The sequence below is a fragment of the Macaca mulatta genome, chromosome 8 (assembly GCF_049350105.2).
Source record: "Macaca mulatta isolate MMU2019108-1 chromosome 8, T2T-MMU8v2.0, whole genome shotgun sequence".
Taxonomy (NCBI): Eukaryota; Metazoa; Chordata; class Mammalia; order Primates; family Cercopithecidae; genus Macaca; species Macaca mulatta.
This window is the reverse complement of record NC_133413.1, coordinates 123,698,292-123,724,457: the sequence shown is the minus strand read 5'-3', so window position 1 is coordinate 123,724,457 and position 26,166 is coordinate 123,698,292. Positions and strand designations below refer to the sequence as shown.

Here is a 26,166-nt window from a genome sequence, read left to right as displayed (position 1 = left end):
ACAGGAAGGGTGTACTCTAGTGCATAAATAATGCATAGTTTCTATTTAATGATGCATATTTATAGATTTTCCTGCACATATAAGGCTACTGAAATATAGTCATTGTTTTCTGTTTTGTAGATATAAGATAAATCTCAACTTTGTTCAAAGATTAAAAAGTACACAAATATTATATTATTAGAATAATTTCCAAGTAAAATAAAATGTCATTGAATTACAAAGGGGGCTGGAGAAGCTGAAGATAAGAGATCCATTGCAACCACATTCTTTTATAGCCACGTTCTTTCTATTTTTATTACTGATACCTTATCTGCTTAGGTGCTGGAGCTAAAAACTTCTTAGGCTACATATCCAACCTATCACTTAGCCCTATGGTCAGCCTCCACTGTCTGTTTCAATCAATTCACTTCATTTTTATTGCCTTCTTCCTAGAACAAATAAATTTGCAATGGTTATATGCCTTGTGGAATATTGTTATATCTTCCTTACCAGAACTGTTGTATTTACTTTTATTTTATACCATTATGTTATCCACAAAATACTCAGAACGTGTGTGTGTGTGTGTTAATTCTCAGAAAAAATTCTCTTTTTAGCAAGAGTTCATATGCAAGTTTTTTTTTTAATTCCATGCAGAAGACAATAATAGCATGTTTTTTTTACCCAAATGGGTTAATGTTCATTATAATTTACTTCCTCTCCTTTTGACTACACTAAAATTATCCTGCTGTAGAAAATAAAAGATCTCTTTTCATTAACCCACTATTTCCCAGAGAAATTATTTTTAAAATGTAAATGAAATGTTATTAGTATCTCAGTTAAAACCTAATGATAATACACAGGTTTTCACAGAATGGAATCCGAACTTCCTGTCATGGACTACAGGCTCCTTCGTGATCCCTTTCTATCTCATCAATTTCATCTTGTAACATTGCGCCTTGGGGCACATTGCACTTCTTTCAATTTCTTTTTTTTTTTAATTTATTTTTTATTATTATTATACTTTAAGTTCTAGGGTACATGTGCATAACGTGCAGGTTTGTTGCATATGTATGCTTGTAAAGTAGGGTTTCTCAAGTTTAGCTTCTTATGAAGGGCTTTCGGCACTGAAAAATATTTAGCAGTATTTCCAGCCTCTATCCACTAGATGCCAGTATTAATCACACACATACACACACACACACACACACAGACACACACACACACTTCAGTGTGACAATCAAAATTGTTTTCACCCATTGCCAAATTTCCCGTGGTGGGGAGTGGCAGTATCTCCCCTAGCTGAGATCCACTGCATTAAAGCAGCAAACATTCTTGCACGTGGACATTCTCATGCAAATTTCCTCTACAAACAAGGCTCTTCTTAGGTTCCCTGCATGGCTTCCTCCTTTTTCACAAATTTCAACAAAACATCTCTTATTCTAAAATGCCTTTCTTGTCCACTCTAATGTAAAACTACTATCTATCCTATCCTCTGAGGATTAAATACTATTATTTATATAACTTACCACAATATATAATTAAAACGTTTACTTATATAATATCTACCTCCTTAACTAGACTATATCTCTAAACAAGGAATGTCAGTTTTGTTCACCATTTCCATAAGTTTGTTTCTTTATCGTATATTCAGGTCTTGGCACGGGACTGACACTGAGGAGGCATTAGATATATATTTTTTGAGTAAGTGAATGCTAAGTTGACTTGAATTTCCTTTTCATAATACAGGATCTTCACATTACACCATATTCAGAAGTTCACAAATGACTCACTCTGCTTAGCAAAATTGTGATACCAAGAATAAATGTCGTTCTAAGGGTTATGTCTATAGTACAGAATGATGTTTTCTGTACATGTTATATTATTATTATTAATCCCATAATGGAACTTTTGGAGAAGCCATAAAAATCTATGGAATTCTGTGTAATTAAAGAGCTATAATCATTGTATCAGTCCTATTTATTTGTGTATTTATTTTATTCCCTGAGTAGTTTATCCATTTAAATACAAATTTATATGACCATTTTGAAAATCTTCCAAAAAAACAAGCACACCGTTTTCAGGAGTGCTCCTCAAGTTTATTTTTTGGAAAATATATTTTAATATTTTTTCATCTACGTGCTACTTTGAAAGTATTGAATAAATAACTTTTGGCAGATAAATTATTACTCAACACAATCTGCTGTAACAATTTTGTGTTGAAAGCTTATTTTTATGCATAATGGTATTGAACCCCAATACAGATCTCAAAGCAAGTTAGTATGATTGAACTGAATTGCAGATGGTTCAACTCCAAATGTGGTGCTTTGCTAAAATTAGAGTTCCTATTGTTTGTAAAAATAAATATTTGCATGTTTTATAAATACTGTCTAACACAAACTCAAGTAGAAAAATTGAAATATGTACCTTCTTTGGATTAAAAGTATAGCTCAAATGAACTAAAGCTCAGCTTTCAGATAGCTTGCACATAAGGCAAAATCTTAGGAAAGCTCCAATTTGCACTGTAATGTTAGTTCTCTAGATTTCACTTTTGACTTATCAGCATCTCCAAAATTTGATAAGATAGATAAATCGCTTTTAGATATTATTTTATAACTGGAATATTTTATTTATGTATATACTGAAATAATGTGTTCTTTTCTGTATTTTAAAAATAAAATGATGTTAATGAAGGTAACTTTTTTTTTTTTTTCAGCATCTAAAATATTTTCAATAAGAGGGTAGGATCCAGGGTTTGTTTTTGTATCTTCGGCTGACCCTTCAGTCTCTAGCGCACTCGAACTTCCGGCCTTGGAGCGGATGTAGGGTTCCTAGGGTTTCCGGGGCCTTGCCAAATGCCGGTAAACCCCCCGGCCTTTTCGAGGACCAGAGAGCCAGATGATGCCACAGCCCTTGGGGGAGTCCAGAGCCAGCTGGTCGAAAGTGAGGATCTTGCCCAGCGCCCCGCCCCGCCCCACCCCACCCCACCCCACCCTACTCCCCAGAAGATATGGCTGCGGGCCTGGCTGTCACGTGCAGCACACACACCTTTAGTTTGGGCACCTCCTGAACCCTCATATCATCCGTTATGACCTCCACAACCATGGCTGTTTTGTTTTCCCGGCCAGGAAGCCTCATCTTCTGGATCATCCGGGAAAGGGACAGAGGTGGCCGGTTGTTGCCACTCATAAACAACCTATTCAGCACAACCTGGTTGAATGTGGAGTTGGTTCCTTTGTCAGAAACCTGTACAGCTTGACCAACAGCCTCAGGTAGATATCCTGGCTGTTGGGCTCCTTGCGCCGAAACTTTCGAAACTTGCTCCAAAACTTTGTTGTGGCGGGTGTCAACTCCCATGATGGTGCCTCCTGCCTGGACAGGTCTGGAAAGAGAGAGTGGTAAACCTTCTTTTGATGAGGATTTTAAAAAATTGGATATCAATGTTGTATTTTTTACATATTAGTTTATTTTGGACAGCAAGCGCATAAATAATACAGAAAAGACAGAAGACAGAATTTGCCACCTACTGTTAAGTGTCTTGTACATTCCAACCCCTCACCTCCCAGTTTTTGAATGAAATGGTAAATTTTCTACAAAATATATTTTTGTTGTTATTATTATTTGAATCAAAATATGCATTACTAAACAGTTCTTGAACATGTATTTACTTTTAAATACCCTCATATAAGAAACATACCAAATTATTAAAGATATGTTTTAATATTTCATATTAAAGAAAAATTAATTATTAGAAATGTATACATCAAATAATTTTTATGCCTCAAAGGCTATTTGGAAGTGTCTACTTCAGGAACCTATTTTTTAATAGCAATATCCTGCCTTTAAAAATAACTAAATTTTATCTTCTACGTTCAACTGAACAAATTTATAAATGTCCAAATTCATGAAAGACATTGAGTCATCTTATTAAAACAATGAGCTTGAGTTCATCTTAAATAAGACTTGCTAGATCAAGTAGATTTTGTTTATATTTTAAAACTACATTTGCTTTATTTTCAAAGTAGTTTTAAATAAGCTTAAATGCTCTTACATACTTATAATAAAATATATTAGAAAACCTTAAGTTTTACTTTAGCATTAGGTTGTATACTAACAATGCTGCCCAAATTAATTAAGAGCATGTTAAAATACAAATAAGATTTACTTCTTACCCGACCAAACAGCTTTCATTATAAGATGTTGCTTATATGTATTTTCATTCTGGTAGAAAGAGACTGCCATCATTATTAGGACTACAGCTAGGCAAATATTACAACCACATTTGGAAGGATATTTGCCATTTCAGCTGTGTGAAGATAACCAAATAGTTGGATAAACATGACTCGATACTCTATACTGAATGTAACTCGCTTCATATAACTTATTAAACTGTCGAAGTATGATTTTCAAAAAGTTAAACATTACCCCCACACAACTATAGAATATACACAACTTAAAATTTTATTTAACTCATCAGTGACTAAACCATCAAAGTGTTAAAACTGGTTCAGAATGTATTTAAGATGTTGAAAATTTATAGGTACCAAAGAAAAAATATTGAAATCAGATTGCAAGTCTAGATACAAAACTGGGGCTAATGTCCTACAGGGCAATATAACAATCACCTCTGATATTATCTTTTCTACTAGATGGAAAATAATTGTTTCCCTACCAGGAAAAAATCAAGACCAGATGATTTCATAGAGCCTGTGCTTTAATCATTTGCCAATTGAGAAAATAAAAGTTACATTCATATAGATAATTAAATCATTGAGTGAGCATCTTAGACAGTGCTCCAGGGTGACACTGAAAGAACACAGCACTATTTTTCCCTAAAATTTTGGTAAAAAATTAGAATATCATAAACAAATTTAATTATATAAGACTTCTAATACTTATTTCAAGTTTTCTTTATCTAAGTAATTATGAAAACCATTATTCTAGTTCTAAATTATCCTGGCTTGTTCTTACTTCCTTTCTATGTTCGTCTTCTAATTCTTATGTAGGTCATTTCTCTCATCTTTTAGTCTTTCATAAGCTACTGCTATTTTATGTTGGCAGCATTTTAAAAAATCAAATCTCGCTAATACTAATTGCTGACTCTTCCGCAATTAGCAAATTGTTCTGGGGAACAATAATTTTTCAATAGTCCTTCTTGGCTTCATTGCTAAGGAGGGTTCCATCTTTCAGTGCTCTTCGTAAAGTATTGATAGTTTCTTATTTTCCTCAGCATGACACGTTTGTGTGTGTGTGTGTGTGTGTGTGTATTAAATAGTCTTTGGCTTTGAATCCATCTGGAACTGTTTTCTACTGGCTGCCTCTGAACTCTGCCTACTGCTTTCAGTGGAAGGGGGAGAAATAACTTCTAAATTATAGTCTAAACTAAGAGTGAATTTTACATATTAGAAATATATTCTTGACAGACATTAGCACAGTATATGTTTGTTAACTGACTGATAGCAATATGGGCATCATTATATGTTATTAAGTCTCTTTTCTGGTGTAACAACTCTTTATTTTATGGGCTACATTATCAATTATTTGGGGAGCAAATGAGGATTTCCTTAGGCAGAGTACCTGTTATCTAGTCCCATTATTGAATGATGCACCGTTCTTAGAATGACATCGTTTTTCACCATTATCTTGAGATTGATTTTGTAGGTGAGGGAAAGCCATAGAGAAATTTTGGTAAACTTCTTTATATAACATAAAATTCTACCTTTATTTAAATACAGAGTAAAGTGATGGTTACAACTTTCAAATAAAAAGTTGTTTTATATGTCAACTCGTAAAACGCTGTCTTCCAACGGTAAAAACAAACAGAATGATAAGTGCGTGGCCACGGATAAAGGTATAGGCAGCATTAATCTTACACTCATGCTAGATCCTCATGGTATTATGGTGTTCATTTTATTTTGTCTTTTATTTTTATTTTTTACCTTTTAACAACAAGGTGCATATGGCAGTGTACACAAAGAATAATTGAATAAGTAATAAGATCAGAAGGAGAGTTAAATAATTAAACCAACAACTCTTGCTGAGTTATATTAGGAATGCTTTCAAATGCCCTCAATTCCTCCACAGTTGAGCTCAAAATATTATAAGTAATATCGATGTTGGATTTGAAAAACTGTGAAAACGTCTTACTCCAAAAATATGTATTTCACTAGATTTCACTTGTCTGATATGCCTACTTTTAATGTGTTTATTCACGTTTATTAAATATTAGTGTATGTGAAAGTAGGGTGACAAATGAGGAATGCAAATTTGAACTTCTATATTTTTCAGTATTTCCTAACACCAACCTTCTTATCTCTAGAAAAAAATTTAAGGAAGCTGGAGGTAAGAGTGCTGTGGTCTGAATAAGAATTCAGACTTGTCTCATTCATTAAAATAATATGTCAAAAACATGCAAGAATATATGCCAATGTATTCTTCATATAGGTTTAAAATTTTTATTTTAAATCTTAATATTGACATGTATACTTTTCTTAATACCTCATAATCTAATTATCAGACTGTAGCATTTTTCAATACATGTGTTTCTGTGTCTATACCTATATGCTAAAGTGTGTTGTATATGATTGTTCTCTGCATTATTTACTTTACATAAGCACATTTTAATGTAAATATGGATAGATGATGATATTGAGATAAATGAACAAATATCTAGATATTATATATCTAGATATATGTAGAGAGAGAGAGAGAAATTTGTAGATATTCTTCCTAATAGAAAAATATTTAATTGGACCTGAATTTTAAAGAGATATTCAGTTAAATATTAATTCATGAAGTCCCATTGTGGCTTCACAGAAATGAAATGTCACATAATTCTTTCATATACATTTACTGAAATTGAGATATAAAGAATACGGACAACTCTCCCCAAAGGAGTAGTATAGATTACAGAGAACAATATATCATAGTGTATATCTATTGGTCTGTGAGTCAGGTGACCTAGGCATAGTTTCAGCTCTTTTAGCAACTTCATGTGATGCCTTAGATACGTGATAAATCCCCTAGGTTTTCGTAGCTTTTAATGACTCCACAGTGACAAATTCTAAGGTCCTTTTCCATTTTTCATGTTAGTAACATTGAAGGAAAATTATTAACCCAAAAAGTAGACAAAATTTCAAACTACCAGTAAAGTTAATAAACGTCTTTATTTCATATATAAATGTATATATGTACATATATATATACACACACACATATAATGTAAGCTGAAAATGTTGGGCTGTGTGCATTTATACATATACATATTTAAACAATTTTTAATACACAAATTAAAAGGGAAAAAATATTGTGACCAAGCGTGTGTAGTACCAATGGAGTAAAATAGGGATCAAAATAAAAAAGGTTTTGTGTGTGTGTGTGTGTGTGTGTGTCCATAAAATCAAATATAAACGTCACCAATTATTTTATTTTTAAATAAGTCAATAGAAAAATTGTTTTTTCAAGTAAATAAATGCAAAGATTTTATTTTTTTTTCCTGAGTGGTTTTGAGTACAGATTGAAGCAGGTGTTACATATGAAAGCACAGAATATAGGAATACCATCTGTGTGTGTCTACTTCTAGCCAAATTTTTTTTTATTATTATTATTTTTAATTTATTTATTATTATTATACTTTAAGTTGTAGGGTACATGTGCATAACGTGCAGGTTTGTTACATATGTATACTTGTGCCATGTTGCTGTGCTGCACCCATCAACTCGTCATTTACATCAGGTATAACTCCCAATGCAATCCCTCCCCCCTCCCCCCTCCCCATGACAGGCCCCTGTGTGTGATGTTCCCCTTCCTGAGTCCAACTGATCTCATTGTTCAGTTCCCACCTATGAGTGAGAACATGCGGTGTTTGGTTTTCTGTTCTTGTGATAGATTGCTAAGAATGGGTTTCCAGCTGCATCCATGTCCCTACAAAGGACACAAACTCATCCTTTTTTATGGCTGCATAGTATTCCATGGTGTATATGTGCCACATTTTCTTAATCCAATCTGTCACTGATGGACATTTGGGTTGATTCCAAGTCTTTGCTATTGTGAATAGTGCTGCAATAAACATACGTGTGCATGTGTCTTTATAGCAGCATAATTTATAATCGTTTGGGTATATACCCAGTAATGGGATGGCTGGGTCATATGGTACATCTAGTTCTAGATCCTTGAGGAATCGCCATACTGTTTTCCATAATGGTTGAACTAGTTTACAATGCCACCAACTGTGTAAAAGTGTTCCTATTTCTCCACATCCTCTCCAGCACCTGTTGTTTCCTGACTTTTTAATGATCGCCATTCTAACTGGTGTGAGATGGTATCTCATTGTGGTTTTGATTTGCATTTCTCTGGTGGCCAGTGATGATGAGCATTTTTTCATGTGTCTGTTGGCTGTATGAATGTCTTCTTTTGAGAAATGTCTGTTCATATCCTTTGCCCACTTTTTGATGGGGTTGTTTGTTTTTTTCTTGCAAATTTGTTTGAGTTCTTTGTAGGTTCTGGATATTAGCCCTTTGTCAGATGAGTAGATTGCAAAAATTTTCTCCCATTCTGTAGGTTGCCTGTTCACTCTGATGGTAGTTTCTTTTGCTGTGCAGAAGCTCTTTAGTTTAATGAGATCCCATTTGTCAATTTTGGCTTTTGCTGCCGTTGCTTTTGGTGTTTTAGACATGAAGTCTTTGCCCATGCCTATGTCCTGAATGGTACTACCTAGGTTTTCCTCTAGGATTTTTATGGTATTAGGTCTACCATTTAAGTCTCTAATCCATCTTGAATTAATTTTCGTATAAGGAGTAAGGAAAGGATCCAGTTTCAGCTTTCTACTTATGGCTAGCCAATTTTCCCAGCACCATTTATTAAATAGGGAATCCTTTCCCCATTTCTTGTTTCTCTCAGGTTTGTCAAAGATCAGATGGCTGTAGATATGTGGTATTATTTCTGAGGACTCTGTTCTGTTCCATTGGTCTATATCTCTGTTTTGGTACCAGTACCATGCTGTTTTGGTTACTGTAGCCTTGTAGTATAGTTTGAAGTCAGGTAGCGTGATGCCTCCAGCTTTGTTCTTTTGACTTAGGATTGTCTTGGAGATGCGGGCTCTTTTTTGGTTCCATATGAACTTTAAAGCAGTTTTTTCCAATTCTGTGAAGAAACTCATTGGTAGCTTGATGGGGATGGCATTGAATCTATAAATTACCTTGGTCAGTATGGCCATTTTCACGATATTGATTCTTCCTATCCATGAGCATGGTATGTTCTTCCATTTGTTTGTGTCCTCTTTGATTTCACTGAGCAGTGGTTTGTAGTTCTCCTTGAAGAGGTCCTTTACATCCCTTGTAAGTTGGATTCCTAGGTATTTTATTCTCTTTGAAGCAATTGTGAATGGAAGTTCATTCCTGATTTGGCTCTCTGTTTGTCTGTTACTGGTGTTTAAGAATGCTTGTGATTTTTGCACATTAATTTTGTATCCTGAGACTTTGCTGAAGTTGCTTATCAGCTTAAGGAGATTTTGGGCTGAGACAATGGGGTTTTCTAAATATACAATCATGTCATCTGCAAACAGGGACAGTTTGACTTCTTCTTTTCCTAACTGAATACCCTTGATTTCTTTCTCTTGCCTGATTGCCCTAGCCAGAACTTCCAATACTATGTTGAATAGGAGTGGTGAGAGAGGGCATCCCTGTCTTGTGCCAGTTTTCAAAGGGAATTTTTCCAGTTTTTGCCCATTCAGTATGATATTGGCTGTGGGTTTGTCATAAATAGCTCTTATTATTTTGAGGTACGTTCCATCAATACCGAATTTATTGAGCGTTTTTAGCATGAAGGGCTGTTGAATTTTGTCAAAAGCCTTTTCTGCATCTATTGAGATAATCATGTGGTTCTTGTCTTTGGTTCTGTTTATATGCTGGATTATGTTTATTGATTTGCGAATGTTGAACCAGCCTTGCATCCCAGGGATGAAGCCCACTTGATCATGGTGGATAAGCTTTTTGATGTGTTGCTGAATCCGGTTTGCCAGTATTTTATTGAGGATTTTTGCATCGATGTTCATCAGGGATATTGGTCTAAAATTCTCTTTTTTTGTTGTGTCTCTGCCAGGCTTTGGTATCAGGATGATGTTGGCCTCATAAAATGAGTTAGGGAGGATTCCCTCTTTTTCTATTGATTGGAATAGTTTCAGAAGGAATGGTACCAACTCCTCCTTGTACCTCTGGTAGAATTCAGCTGTGAATCCATCTGGTCCTGGACTTTTTTTGGTTGGTAGGCTATTAATTATTGCCTCAATTTCAGAGCCTGCTATTGGTCTATTCAGGGATTCAACTTCTTCCTGGTTTCGTCTTGGAAGAGTGTAAGTGTCCAGGAAATTATCCATTTCTTCTAGATTTTCCAGTTTATTTGCGTAGAGGTCTTTATAGTATTCTCTGATGGTAGTTTGTATTTCTGTGGGGTCGGTGGTGATATCCCCTTTATAATTTTTAATTGCATCGATTTGATTCTTCTCTCTTTTCTTCTTTATTAGTCTTGCTAGTGGTCTGTCAATTTTGTTGATCTTTTCAAAAAACCAACTCCTGGATTCATTGATTTTTTGGAGAGTTTTTTGTGTCTCTATCTCCTTCAGTTCTGCTCTGATCTTAGTTATTTCTAGCCTTCTGCTAGCTTTCGAATGTGTTTGCTCTTGCTTCTCTAGTTCTTTTAATTGCGATGTTAGAGTGTCAATTTTAGATCTTTCCTGCTTTCTCTTGTGGGCATTTAGTGCTATAAATTTCCCTCTACACACTGCTTTAAATGTGTCCCAGAGATTCTGGTATGTTGTATCTTTGTTCTCATTGGTTTCAAAGAACATCTTTATTTCTGCCTTCATTTCGTTATGTACCCAGTAGTCATTCAGGAGCAGGTTGTTCAGTTTCCATGTAGTTGAGCGGTTTTGATTGAGTTTCTTAGTCCTGAGTTCTAGTTTGATTGCACTGTGGTCTGAGAGACAGTTTGTTATAATTTCTGTTCTTGTACATTTGCTGAGGAGTGCTTTACTTCCAATTACGTGGTCAATTTTGGAGTAAGTACGATGTGGTGCTGAGAAGAATGTATATTCTGTTGATTTGGGGTGGAGAGTTCTATAGATGTCTATTAGGTCTGCTTGCTGCAGAGATGAGTTCAATTCCTGGATATCCTTGTTAACTTTCTGTCTTGTTGATCTGTCTAATGTTGACAGTGGAGTGTTGAAGTCTCCCATTATTATTGTATGGGAGTCTAAGTCTCTTTGTAAGTCTCTAAGGACTTGCTTGATGAATCTGGGTGCTCCTGTATTGGGTGCATATATATTTAGGATAGTTAGCTCTTCCTGTTGAATTGATCCCTTTACCATTATGTAATGGCCTTCTTTGTCTCTTTTGATCTTTGATGGTTTAAAGTCTGTTTTATCAGAGACTAGTATTGCAACCCCCGCTTTTTTTTGTTCTCCATTTGCTTGGTAAATCTTCCTCCATCCCTTTATTTTGAGCCTATGTATGTCTCTGCGTGTGAGATGGGTCTCCTGAATACAGCAGACTGATGGGTCTTGACTCTTGATCCAGTTTGCCAGTCTGTGTCTTTTAATTGGAGCATTTAGTCCATTTACATTTAAGGTTAAGATTGTTATGTGTGAACTTGATCCTGCCATTATGATATTAACTGGTTATTTTGCTCGTTAGTTGATGCAGTTTCTTCCTAGCCTCGATGGTCTTTACATTTTGGCATGTTTTTGCAATGGCTGGTACCGGTTGTTCCTTTCCATGTTTAGTGCTTCCTTCAGGGTCTCTTGTAAGGCAGGCCTAGTGGTGACAAAATCTCTAAGCATTTGCTTATCTGTAAAGGATTTTATTTCTCCTTCACTTATGAAACTTAGTTTGGCTGGATATGAAATTCTGGGTTTAAAATTCTTTTCTTTAAGAATGTTGAATATTGGCCCCCACTCTCTTCTGGCTTGTAGAGTTTCTGCTGAGAGATCTGCTGTTGGTCTGATGGGCTTCCCTTTGTGGGTAACCCGACCTTTCTCTCTGGCTGCCCTTAAGATTTTTTCCTTCATTTCAACTTTGGTGAGTCTGGCAATTATGTGTTTTGGAGTTGCTCTTCTCGAGGAGTATCTTTGTGATGTTCTCTGTATTTCCTGGATTTGAATGTTGGCCTGCCCTACTAGGTTGGGGAAGTTCTCCTGGATGATATCCTGAAGAGTGTTTTCCAACTTGGTTCCATTTTCCCCCTCACTTTCAGGCACCCCAATCAGACGTAGATTTGGTCTTTTTACATAATCCCATACTTCTTGCAGGCTTTGTTCATTTCTTTTTCTTCTTTTTTCTTTTGGTTTCTCTTCTCACTTCATTTCATTCATTTGATCCTCAATCGCAGATACTCTTTCTTCCAGTTGATTGAGTCGGTTACTGAAGCTTGTGCATTTGTCACGTATTTCTCGTGTCATGGTTTTCATCTCTTTCATTTCGTTTATGACCTTCTCTGCATTAATTACTCTAGCCATTAATTCTTCCACTTTTTTTTCAAGATTTTTAGTTTCTTTGCGCTGGGTACGTAATTCCTCCTTTAGCTCTGAGAAATTTGATGGACTGTAGCCTTCTTCTCTCATCTCGTCAAAGTCATTCTCCGTCCAGCTTTGATCCGTTGCTGGCGATGAGCTGCGCTCCTTTGCCGGGGGAGATGCGCTCTTATTTTTGGAATTTCCAGCTTTTCTGCCCTGCTTTTTCCCCATCTTTGTGGTTTTATCTGCCTCTGGTCTTTGATGATGGTGATGTACTGATGGGGTTTTGGTGTAGGTATCCTTCCTGTTTGATAGTTTTCCTTCTGACAGTCAGGACCCTCAGCTGTAGGTCTGTTGGAGATTGCTTGAGGTCCACTCCAGACCCTGTTTGCCTGGGTATCAGCAGCAGAGGCTGCAGAAGATAGAATATTTCTGAACAGCGAGTGTACCTGTCTGATTCTTGCTTTGGAAGCTTCCTCTCAGGAGTGTACTCCACCCTGTGAGGTGTGTGGTGTCAGACTGCCCCTAGTGGGGGATGTCTCCCAGTTAGGCTACTCAGGGGTCAGGGACCCACTTGAGCAGGGAGTCTGTCCCTTCTCAGATCTCAACCTCCATGTTGGGAGATCCACTGCTCTCTTCAAAGCTGTCAGACAGAGTCGTTTGCGTCTGCAGAGGTTTTGGCTGCGTTTGTTATTGCCCTGTCCCCAGAGGTGGAGTCTACAGAGACAGGCAGGTTTCCTTGAGCTGCTGTGAGCTCCACCCAGTTTGAGCTTCCCAGCAGCTTTGTTTACCTACTTAAGCCTCAGCAATGGCGGGCGCCCCTCCCCCAGCCTCGCTGCTGCCTTGCAGGTAGATCACAGACTGCTGTGCTAGCAATGAGGGAGGCTCCGTGGGTGTGGGACCCTCCGGGCCAGGTGTGGGATATGATCTCCTGGTGTGCCTGTTTGCTTAAAGCGCAGTATTGGGGTGGGAGTTACCCGATTTTCCAGGTGTTGTGTGTCTCAGTTCCCCTGGCTAGGAAAAGGGATTCCCTTCCCCCTTGCGCTTCCCAGGTGAGGCAATGCCTCGCCCTGCTTCAGCTCTCGCTGGTGCCGACCAGCACCGATCGTCCGGCACTCCCCAGTGAGATGAACCCAGTACCTCAGTTGAAAATGCAGAAATCACCGGTCTTCTGTGTCGCTCGCGCTGGGAGTTGGAGACTGGAGCTGTTCCTATTCGGCCATCTTGCTCCGCCCCCCAATTTTTTTCCTTTACTGTTGTTTAAAGATTAGAGAATTGGATTCTGCTTCAGAGTGGCTGTTGGGACTAGTAGCTAATCCTGTTGAAGATTAAATGAAAATGCTAATTTTAAACAGTTAAAATTATTTTATACTATTAGATACATTTTACAGCATAATACACTTCTGAATTTTGTACTTTTTAAAAACTGTGTATAAATGTATCTTTTCTATGCTTTTGGAATGGTATAAAATAAAGCAATCAGATTACTTACAATTGTGTGCCAGCATCTATGAGGTTGTATAATTTGGGGGATAAGATCAGGACTCCCCCTACTGGCTGCATGCTTTCTTCATTTGCATCAAAATCAGGGCATAAAAAACTCAGGAAACACTAAATATTTAGCAGAAGGGTAAGTTAAGATCCTCCAATCCAGCTTCTCATCTTATGTATGTAGAAATTGAAGCCCCGAATATTAATGGATTAATACTTGTATTTATCCCCTGTAGCTTCAATCGTCTAAATTACCTGGGGTTTACCAACCTAATATGGTAACCACTAAGAATAATAAGATAACAAAGGATACTAACTGTGGACTTTGTGCAAATGTGAACTTTCTCAAAACAATATTGTTATGGTACTTCATACAATTTTTAAATTACAAGATACCTTGGGGAACCAGCTTGTTCTCTGATTTAAAAAAATTGACCTCCCAAATATTTAAAATATAAGATAAAAATCGCACCTGGCCTTGCAGAGTCACAAATCCTGAGTGAACAGTTAATCAATGGATTAAATAATCTGTACTTCAACTTAATTTTTTTTAACCAGTGTGGAAATATAGACTATCACTAGCATTTTCCTAATACTCATGTAAGTCCAAACTATGTTTTTAATTCTACTTGCTGTAATATTGTTCTCATTTGAATACTCCCATATGAGCAATACCTCTTCATATATGTGAAAAGTCTTAAGTTCCTTGTTGGCTTTTTACATTATAAACTAAAAACCACAATTCACTCAACCATTCTTCATAGAGCCTATTTCACAGTTGTTTATTACTTTTGTAGATCTCTTAGGAATCTGTGTGTGTTTATTTCCCTTTCCAAATTGAGTAGCTGACACTACTCTTCCTTGCTTAAATACTCACTCTGTAATTCTTAGATGTAATTGATCTGTGATTCTTTGCCTGCATCCCACTATGATTTATCTTGATAATCTTCTCCTGTTATTGACTCACATTAAGATTATAAACACTGTCACTGAGTTTCAAGGCAATTGCCATCTGAGCAATGCAAAAGCAAATAATAAAAAGATGAATAAGAATAAGCTTGATTTGAATAAACTATAAAGTTGAGAGAACAAACAAAAACGTATAACAATTGTACCCTCTGTTGTCATTCATAGAATTGTCAGAGGCAACTTAGAACCTGCCTCATGTACTGCACAAATGCATATGTATTTAATATTTACTCTTTGTAATTTACAAATATATATGACCAAAAATTAAAGGTATAATTAAATATTGATATTCCCAGTATTCCACTTAAAGCTTATCAAGTAGCTACTTTATAAATGTTTTTTTAAAAATATTTGGAAATAATAGAATATTGGCTTTATACTCAAAAAGGAAGTAGTTGTGTAATACAATTGAGAAGACAAATATGTAAGCAACTCATTACAATAGAAAAATGGCACATTTATTTCAAAATCATCTAAATTCTTGTGAAATAGCATACATTTTGTGAAGATTACTCTTCAAAAACTATGGACAATTTCAAATGTATGCAAAAGTAGAGAGTATAATATGATTAAGTTCCACATACCTATAATGAAGGTAAGACAATTGTAACTTCATGGCCAAGCTGGTTTCATTTATATTTGAAATTACTCTTCTCCTCCCACAGATTACGTTGAAACAGATCTCCAGAATAAAGATAATTTGTTATTAATCTTACAATGACTTTACTGCATGTAACTTCATGATACAACCAAACTCTTCAGAGCTGCATTTTTTTTTTAAATGGGCAAAATATAAACTCCATAGAGAATTAGAGAAGACCTGAGAATAGCTCAGTAAACATGGCATGATGGTGTAATAGGGTAAGAATATCAAAAGGGATGGAATTTATTGCCAGAGATTTATTGCCAGAGAAGCATACATAGTAAAATAACTGAAAAATTAATGTATATAATGAACTAGTAACCTAGAGTGGGTGCAGGGGATATGTCTTGAAAGGTAGGATGAATGTGTTTGTGAATGGCTTAATTTTGTGAAAATTTATATGTGCATTCAATAAATGATTTGTAATGATCTTTCACAATATGACTTTTTGTGAAGTTAAGCTTCAGTAACAATTCATTGATTCTACAGTTGTCTACAAGATAAAATAAAAAAACTAATCACAATTTGACAAGGTCATTTAGATTCTATCTTTTAAATAAAAGCCTGGAAGATGCATCACAAGTTTATGTTCCAGTCACATTCAACAACTTGTCACTCTCGTTTGTTATACTATTCTGTGTGTAAACATTGTTTTTTACTCTGTCAGCTATGTTTTTCCTTTCGTGAGCAATCCTTTCATGTGTTTTTTTCAAATTTATTTAAATATTTATTTTAATTGATATATGAAATTACATGTGCTTATCATGTACAACATGATGTTTTGAAGTATATATACACTGTGTAATGATGAAATTTAGCTAATTAATATATACATTACCTCATATAGTTAGCAGTTTTGTGATAAGAACATTTATTTACTCTCTTTAGCATTCTTCAAGAATGCAGTATATCATCATTAACTATAGTCATCATGTACAATACAATAGATCTCTTGAAGTTATTCTTTCTATGGAAGGATAATTTCTTATCCTTTTGCCAACATCTCCCAATACCCCACTGCCAACTGTCTCAGCCTCTAGTAAGCACCATTCTACTCTCTATTTCTATGAGGTTAACTTTTTTTGATTCCACATGTGAGAGAGATAATGCTGTATTTGTCTGTCTGTGACTGACTTATTTCGCTTAACATAGTGTCCTCCATGTTCATCCATGTGGTTGCAAATGATAGGATTTCATTCTTTCATAGCGTCTTAATAATATTCCGTTGTGTGTATATAGCATATTTTCTTTATCTGTAGTGTGTTGATGGACCCTTAGGTGGATTCCGTATCTTGGCTATTGTCAAAAGCACTGCAATAAACATGGGAATTCAGATATCTCTTTGACATTCTGATTTAATTTCATTTTGATGTATACCCAGCAGTGGGATTGCTGGATCATATGGTAGCTCTAATTTTAATTTTTTGAGGAAAATTCATACTGTTTTCCATAATGTCTGTACTGGCTTACATCCACACCAGTAATGTACGACAGTTTCCTTTTCTTCACATGCTTACCAGAAATCATCTTTTATCTTTTTTGATAGCCGTTCTAAAAGGAGTGAGGTCATATCTTATCAGAAGAGAAAGTTCTTTTTTTCTCAAGCCAACAAAAACAGATTCAAGATAAATATATATAGTAAGAATTTATCTAATAATTTGGATCCTCAAATTTTATTTTATTATTGTTATCATCACAAAGTCCTTGGGACTGCTGTGCATTGATTCACTGAAATGTGGGTGAAATTATTTTTTACCTGAATCATTATTTTTCTGTACAATATGGTGAGAAATCGATAGAGATTTACTATAATGAAGATATGCTGACCTCAGGAATGAAAATGAGTAATACTTTCCTTTTGTTTGCCTCACTTGCCACCTTTAAGCACACATTAAATTATATTTATGAATAACTTTTATTGGACACTTTTCATTAAATTATATTTCAATGCAGTTGTTTCCATTCAAGGATTAGTTTTTAGAAACGCAAACCCACCGTTCCTTAGTGATTCACTGTAATGCTTCACTATTCTCATCAATCGCAGATATTTTCCCCAGAAAATATTACCTTCACTGGAAAATACCTAAGATTAAGGGATTATAATAGTAGGACTAGATATGAATTTAGATATGGCATGCATTGACAGAAAATTATAAATGATATGTAAATATTATTCAGTTATTAGGACACAGAATCGGGTCTTCATAGTACACTTTTGAAAGCCAAGATTATTGACATTGTGTCATCAGGCACCATGCTTTGTCAGGGTTATTGCTGCTCAACCTTATAACTGCAGATAAAAGGGTTGAACATTTTGATCACTGGGATTTTGTGTTAAACTTGAGTTTTTAGGAAGATAATGTGATATATAAGGAAAGGTAACACATTAACATCTTTATGTAAAGAAACATATTTATCCATATTCTTCTAGGAAACTTACTGCAAAATAAAGTTCTCAATTATAGAAGACATACACGCTCATAGACATACACATTGTAATATTGCTTAGTGTTGCTAAGTGTAAAGTTCTGGGGACTGAAGACCAGTGGTAAGTCTAGTAACTCAAACTTATCCATGACAAGAGCCAGCATATTTATTAAATTCCTGGACATGGCCATCTGACTTTGGAATTTGAGACATCTCTCCTGAGGTTGACATCACATGGGGGTCAACCAAATGAAAATGTTCTGTTGTAACACAGCTGGGAAGGTGAGTTAGTATTAGTCAAAAGGGGAAAGTGTTGCTTTAGAAGTTTAGTAGTCTGGCAATTGGCCAAGTTATGTCATTTTGGGGCAGAATTATGTGAAAAAAGAAAATTTTCATTTGGCTTCCTAAGGAGGGCAAATAGGAAGTGTAGTTAATTTTTTCATTCTTTATTCAACAAATATTTATGTACCAAATAATGATGCAGTCAGTAGCAAATCAGCAGGTAGCAACAGGACTCAGCCCCCATGATGTTTCCATTTCATTGGTGGAAATAGACAACACTCATGCAAATAAATAAATAAAATAATTTAGATTGCAATTATCATGAAGAAAATAAATGAAGGCTATGCTAGACAGCATCCAGGGAAGAGGCAAAGACACTTTAGATGTGGTGGGCCAAGGAAGTTTATTTAAAGAAACATGGTTTGGGTTGAGGCTTGAATTATGGAAAAAAAAATACAGTCATACAGCATTCGGGAGATTAGACTTTTCCAAACATACAAAATAACACGTGTAAAGACCCTGAATGGAAGAGCTTGGCTTGTTCGAGAAATGTAAAGGAGGCCAGACGCAAGAAGAAAGCAAGAAGGTGTATCGTGTAAAACGAAGTTACTGTATAGTTGTATTCTATAATATAATAACATGCAAATATAAAACAAAAACAAAAACAAAAAAATGAAGTTACTAAGATATGTGGGAATCACATTTTGAAATGTCTTTTTAGATCATGGTAAACAGTTCAGATAATATTCCAATTTCAGTAAGATGGCTTCTGAATTTTAAAAGAATCATAATTGTAGTTTAAGTTATAATAGATAAATTTATGTACAAGACATTGTAAAGCAATATCTGGGCTTTGAAATAATGTAATAGATAAATTTATAACTTATAAATACTTAAAATATTAAAAAATGAAGTAAATTTGGCAAAATTCTGATAGAGATTTATTTTACTTTCTTCATTATTGGTTTAAAATCTTCATGAAAAAATTAAAGATATAAAAAAGAATATAGAGCTCAAGTTGAATGACATAAGTATAGCTAATGAAGAAAACATGGATAATGTCCTGTTGTTTCTAAACAGGAATATGTGTTGGAAATTTGATAGCATAAGTAATTATATTATATGATAATAAGCATTATCCAAAAGCATTCATTCAATGTAGGGAAATACTAACGACTAATTATTCCCTGGAAGTATATTGTAAATCTGATTTAATTGACTCAATCACACATTTGCAAGAATATTTGCTCTCAACCTTAAAAAAAGTACTAATTTCAACATATTTTGAAAGCTGTTTTGAAGACTTAGCTTAAAGGGAATAACCTAATTTCAATAAATATGATTTTGTTGTATATTTAAATACTGTAGAGAAAAGAGAACATCTTTAAAACCAATGATTTCCATAACTCTGGTTTTTGTTTTGTATAAGCATTGTACAAGCATAATTTGTTCATGGTTAACACATTATCCCAAGATACAATTGATATTAAGATATAATAGGTTACATTTAGAAAAGTTTATAAAAATTTTCTAGCTTTACTTCTATATTGTAAATCATGTAAATGAGCAAGCTAATTTTGTCAGTGTTATAAACACACATACACTCAAACTTCTAGTTTTCTCAAGACGTCATTTTAGAAACAAGAAATGCATTCAAATATGCATAAAATGATTAGCTGTTCTCAATTCTGATGCAAGACAAAATGAAGAAAATTTGCATTTTAAATCATTGGGGGTGTTGGAAGATGGAGGGCCACGCTTGTTTGCACTGTTGCAGATTATAAATCAAATTATTGCATAAAACAATCTTTTAAATCAAATACAGTTCTTAGTAAAGTATTTGGGTTGGTTGTCCTCATCATATTTCTATTTTTATTTATCAATATGGAAATATAATGGGGGAAGCATTGAGGTCCTTTATAGAAACAAGATGAAGGTGTCAGAAATCAGTGTCTCTCCTCCAGATTTATCCTTGTGTCCTATAAAGAATATCTCTGTGAATAAACCCTCAGAGGACTCTTTGGTGAGGTATGAAAGGCAAAAATCTGCTCAAAGAGATTCTTTCTCTTACGAAGTAGAAGCAAACAATACAAAATAAAAATAAAACCTGTAGCAATAAGGACAACAAGCAGGATGATGTTGCCTAAAATACTGATATGTTTTGGCATCAAATCCTAGAGCATTCTTGCCCCCACCTTTTTTGGTGAAACCGAAGCAGTCTTAGGAGTACTTGGTATGGTGAAAATGCCAACTGTTTAGCATGTGGATAAAAGTATTCTTGGCTAAATATTTTTTAAATTTATTGATTAAACTGGATATGTTGTAAATTATAAGGAAAAAGTATATAAATTGGTGAGTTTTTGGATCATTTGTTGTTGCATTCAACTTGAAAAATTCAGTTACTCTTTAAAAAGTGATACATATAAAAATGACAGATTATATGGATTGATGTAAATATTCTGACACATTGTGACTGATGATTATAACAGAACGACACTCTCATTATTTTATTGACAAAACTCACCTATACAGACACAGTGGGACAGGCACATATATTTCAGATAGAAACCTATGTTCGGGTCCGATTTTTGTTTGCTGGCAGTGAATATCATTTATCTTGTAACATCATGATATGATACTGACAACAGCTGAGTCAACATCTATGATTTATAAATATTGAATTAAAATGTACATAATCTATTTTTAGTTTAAAAATACAATGTAAGACATCATTTTTTTGTGATGCTGTTTCAACATATTAGTTTAAGTTCTGAGTTTCATTCTGACCAAAGTTACATGGAATGAGGTAAAACTGAATATATATTCTCCTATGTGTTCACACATATAATATAAATATAAATATATATGTATATTTAAATATACAGCTCTGTCTTTAATATATAGCTCTGTCTCTAAAGGATTATATGTTTCATCCTTTGACTGGTTTGCAAATTCATTTTATTGTAATAGCACTTTTATTTTTACTCCTGAATTATGAAATATATTATTTTAGATATAGCTATTTTATGAGTTATGTTTAAGGTAACTTTCCTCAAAAGCTGTTGATCTATTCAAGAATCTGACACTTTTGAATCCTTAATAGCAGTTTAGTTTTCAGCTTTTTTGGTTGATTTTTTTCTTCCATGTTAAAATGAGTTACTTAGAATTTCCTTCTGCTTACCTTCACTCTAATCACCATGAAAAGTCATAAACCCTTGCTCATTTTCCTTAAGGAAAGCTCATTAGGTACTTGCCTTGGGCATTGTTATAGTTCAACATTTCACATAAATGTATTCTACAGAACATTGGTCTCCTGAGAGACATTGAGAGATGCTCCATGAGAAAGGAAAGAATTCCAAGGACGGTTTGTTTGATAAATCTGGTGTACTACACATTCTCACCTTAAAATGAATATAACAGAGTAAATAGCTAAATTCTTTAAGAGATTTGTGGTCAGGAAACCTTTTAATTTTTATAAGTCTTATGAATAGTATTTGAATTCAGAACCCTGTTTTGTTATTTAACATGTTTTGGTATCTTTCTAGGCTAACACTTTTTTAAAAAACATAGTTTTAGCACAGAACGAGTAACACAGCCACAACAAAGTCTTACATTGAATTGTGTCATCTTCCAAATTTTTATGACATGGCAAATTTTAGATTTCATACATCTATTGGAGAACATATAATAATAAGAAAAAAAAATCACACCTTTAAGTTACTGCAGCAAGAAATCTTCAAGTGTAACTGGTATTGTTTAAGGATTCATTTAAATCCAAATACTTTATTTTCTTTTTAATCCTTTTATATATGTCCATTGTCAGAATTTGATTTGGGTATTTTCCTTCAAAAACTAGAACTTGTTGAAATTGAAGTACATGTTTTAGTAAAATATTTTTAGGCTAGCATTTCATTTCCAGATTCAATATTTTTTTTTCTTTTCAAGTGTTCTTTTTAAAGATAACTTAAAGAATACAAATGTAAAGGTAAAGCAGTATGATAATATTCTCCTCAACTATATATAGAGTGATTACATCCATCCCTGTTCTTGTCACCATGCTTTACACATTTTCTGTATCAGATCCTTTAAAAAAAAACAAAACAAAAAAAAACAAAAAAAAGAAAACCCTTTAGGAGATTGCCCTACATCACACTGTAACAGCTCTTTTTAAAAGCCAACGCTGGTAAGGATATGGCTCCAGAACTGTTATACTCATAAACACACATGAGAATTCTTTAACAAATGGTGCTGAAGCAATTGAACATCCATATTAAAAAATAAATTTAGACATAGACCTGACATATTTCATAGAAATTAACTCAAAATAGCCGGGCGCGGTGGCTCAAGCCTGTAATCCCAGCACTTTGGGAGGCCGAGACGGGCGGATCACGAGGCCAGGAGATCGAGACCATCCTGGCTAACACAGTGAAACTCCGTCTCTACTAAAAAATACAAAAAAATAGCCGGGCGAGGTGGCAGGCGCCTGTAGTCCCAGCTACTCAGGAGGCTGAGGCAGGAGAATGGCGCAAACCCGGGAGGCGGAGCTTGCAGTGAGCTGAGATCCGGCCACTGCACTTCAGCCTGGGCGACAGAGCGAGACTCCGTCTCAAAAAAAAAAAAAAAAAAAAAAAAAAAGAAATTAACTCAAAATAGATCGTAGAACTAAATGTAAAACGCAAATCTGTAAGACTTCTAGAACACATAGGAGAAAATCTGTGTAACTTCAGGTTTAATAATAACTTTTAGATACAATTCCCAAAGAAAAATCCATGAAATTCAATAATTGATAAGTTAGACATTATTAAAATTAAAAACATTTTGGTCCATATAGTAGGCAGAAAATGTGTAGTCAGAGATACCAGGTCCAAATTCTTGGAACCCGTAAATGTGAACTTGTAAGAAAAAAAGATCTTTGTAGATATGATTAAATTAAGGGTCTTGACATGGAGACATTATCCTGGATTCTGTGGCATCCAAATGTAGTTCTTATTAGTGAGAGGTGGAGGAAAATTAGATACAAGAGGAGAAGGTGATGTGAAGATGGAAACAGGCATTGGGGTGAAGCAGCCACGAAAGAAAGCCAGCAGCCACCAGAAACTAGAAGAGTCAGGGAACTCATTCTCCACTAGAGCCTCTGGGAGCAAGGCCCTTCTGAAATACCTCCTAGTCAAATTGGTGTTAAATTTCTGGTCTCCAGAATGGGGAAAGAGCCAAATTTTATTGTTTTAAGCCATTAACTTTGTGGAAATTTACTACAGCTGCAACCAGAAACTAACACACTCTGTGAAAGATACCATTAAAAGAATTAAAGAACACACCATGGAATGAGAGAAATTATTTACAAAACATATCTGATAAAGGACTTTGAAATATACAAACATGCATGTAAGCAATTAACTATAAATAAGAGAAGCTTTTGATGTGTTGCTCTAGCTAATAAACTGTTTTATGTAATTTTCGTATGAACTTCAGGAGTTGTGATCCATACCATACGGTGTCACAATGATCAGTGTGGTATGGTATAGGCTTAACTTTATGAGAGTCAATATAACTTAATGGTAAATCCTGATCAAACTCAGAATCCAGACATATCTGGATTTGAAATCTTGATCTACCACTTACTGTGACTTGTTTTACAAATTACTAAACTTCCCTAAACTGTGATTTTCCAGTTGGTAAGAGGGAATACAATAGTATCTATAACATGAGGCTGTTATAAGCAAAAAATAAGTTTAAGTATAAAATAATTTCAACACAGTGCTGGTACATATTGAATTATTATTTTTCATAATAATAATGTAATTATATGTTATGTAATATGATATAATTATATGCAATATAATAATTACTATTTTACCATAAAATAATGTATATTAGTTTACATTATTCAATTGTATGCTATAATTTTCACTCATTTTATTGTAAAACATACATTTATATTCAGAAAACATTTTCACATGTTCCAGTTTTAACTGGACAACCTTGAAAGAGGAGTCTATCATGACTGGAAAAGCAGCTCTGTCTATTCTATGGATTCTATCTTGTGGTAGTGCAAGTTGCTAGGGCAAAAATAATTTTAAAACTTTTTGTTATGTTCTTAAAGTTTTTCACTGAAGAGGACTTGAGCGGTGAGAGGATGAATATTTCAATTGCTTTTATTTTTACATTGTGCTACCAGGAATAAGATTCAAGGTTAATTAGTTCCCCCCGTGAAGATCACTTGAGCAGGATTTTGGTTCATGAGAATTGGTATCTCATGAACCAAAAATGTTACTTCTGTTTGGATGCGTTGTGCATTAGAGCTGCAACTGTTTAGATTCTTTTAACCTGGGTTCTTTCTGTTACGAAGTTAGAATCAGAGAACATAATGGGATGGATCTTCATCACTGCACCTGAATGTTTTGTATACTTATTTTTGGCAGGCATAAGCACATAGACGCTACTCTGCAGGTGTAATTGAAGTATGCTTGCCCTAAAGAGCTGCAGGTGTCTTGGCCAGTGGAGCTTCTAGAAGCTCTCACTCCTCAAATGATGAGTTGTATTTAAGGCAATCCAGTATCTGGGTTCTGTAAAACACTGTTGAGTAAGTCCATCCTTAAAGCTACGTGTATATTATCATGAAATATTATACAGCTAAAGTCCTTTTATAATGACATACAGAGGTATAAATGAATTTGAGGTAGGGTACTAGAGACAACAGCAACATATCACCTTAATTAAGAAATCTCTTTTCTAGCAAGCCACATTGGAAATCATAGCAGTGAGTTTTTTGATACGAGGAGAAATTTTCCCTGGCTTCACGCGGTGATATGCAAGTATCTGCTGCTCAAGTTAAAAAACATTTTATAAAGTAATTTTTATAATTTTAAAAACATTTTATAAAGTAATTTTTATAATGTTCTTTACTGGTAGTATGATAGGGTAGAAGATTGACAAGAATATCATGTTTAGTGTCTGTAGAGGCTTTTATTTCTTCTCATCACAAAAATGGCATGAGACTTTGGCTTTTAGTCTTACAAAGTTCCTTTATGTTTAACTATCCTGTTTTTTTTTATTGCTTATTTTTGCATTCATCCATTTAATAAGTTCCCCATTAAAAAAAACTTAAACACATATCAATCACAGAGAGGAAATGCTATCCATTATTTGTTTTGAGTTTTAAAAAATGTAAACTCACAAGTGATAGTCTCTGTATTCTCACTCACCAAAAATTCCACGTTTTAATATACCATCACTTTTTAGGGACAATCGGTACTACCATTTTCTTACTTTATATTTTCTCTTGAATATAAATAAATGCATATATATTATAATCATTGCTATAAGTAGTAGTATTTTTCTATAAACAAGAGATTATGGTTTGCAAATTTTCCTGTAAGTAGACTTTTTTCCCCTTAAAAATTTTTAGGTTAGAATATATAACTAAGAGTGTATCATCATTTTAAAGTGATTTATTGTTTTTTACCACATGGATACATTATAAGTTGTTTGACTATCTTTATGGTTATATAAGTTGTATTAAAATTATTGCTCTTACAAATAATCTTGCAAAACATATTTGTATACAATCATCTGCTATATCATGATCGTTTTGCTCTGATTCCTAGATGCTGAATTATAATCAAATGATACAAATTTCTAATAGTTTTTGTTACTCTCCCAGCCCCAAACACCTTATAGATTACATTACCAAAAAACTATATGTTACAGTATATTCTAACAGATTCAATGGAGCCATATGTTTTGACTACATATGTATTATATATGTATTCTTTTATTCTTTTTTATTTCTCATTGATTTATAAATGTTCAGTATATATCAGGGATCCCTTTGTTTGAAATATATGTTTTCTTTTCATCACTTTCTTTTATT

At 34.3% G+C, this 26,166-nt stretch overlaps 2 protein-coding genes across 2 annotated transcripts in view; one reads left to right on the top strand and one right to left on the bottom strand.

Annotated features, from left to right (window-relative positions):
- CSMD3 (CUB and Sushi multiple domains 3) overlaps positions 1-26,166 on the top strand; it is a 1,224,761-nt gene that overhangs the window by 58,980 nt on the left and 1,139,615 nt on the right. The window lies entirely within an intron of this gene.
- LOC106999901 (large ribosomal subunit protein eL18-like) lies at positions 2,808-3,165 on the bottom strand. Its single transcript, XM_077942858.1, has 2 exons — positions 2,988-3,165; positions 2,808-2,956 (listed from the first exon to the last, which is right to left on the bottom strand). Exons 1-2 carry the CDS (start codon positions 3,163-3,165, stop codon positions 2,808-2,810), a joined length of 327 nt encoding a protein of 108 aa, XP_077798984.1.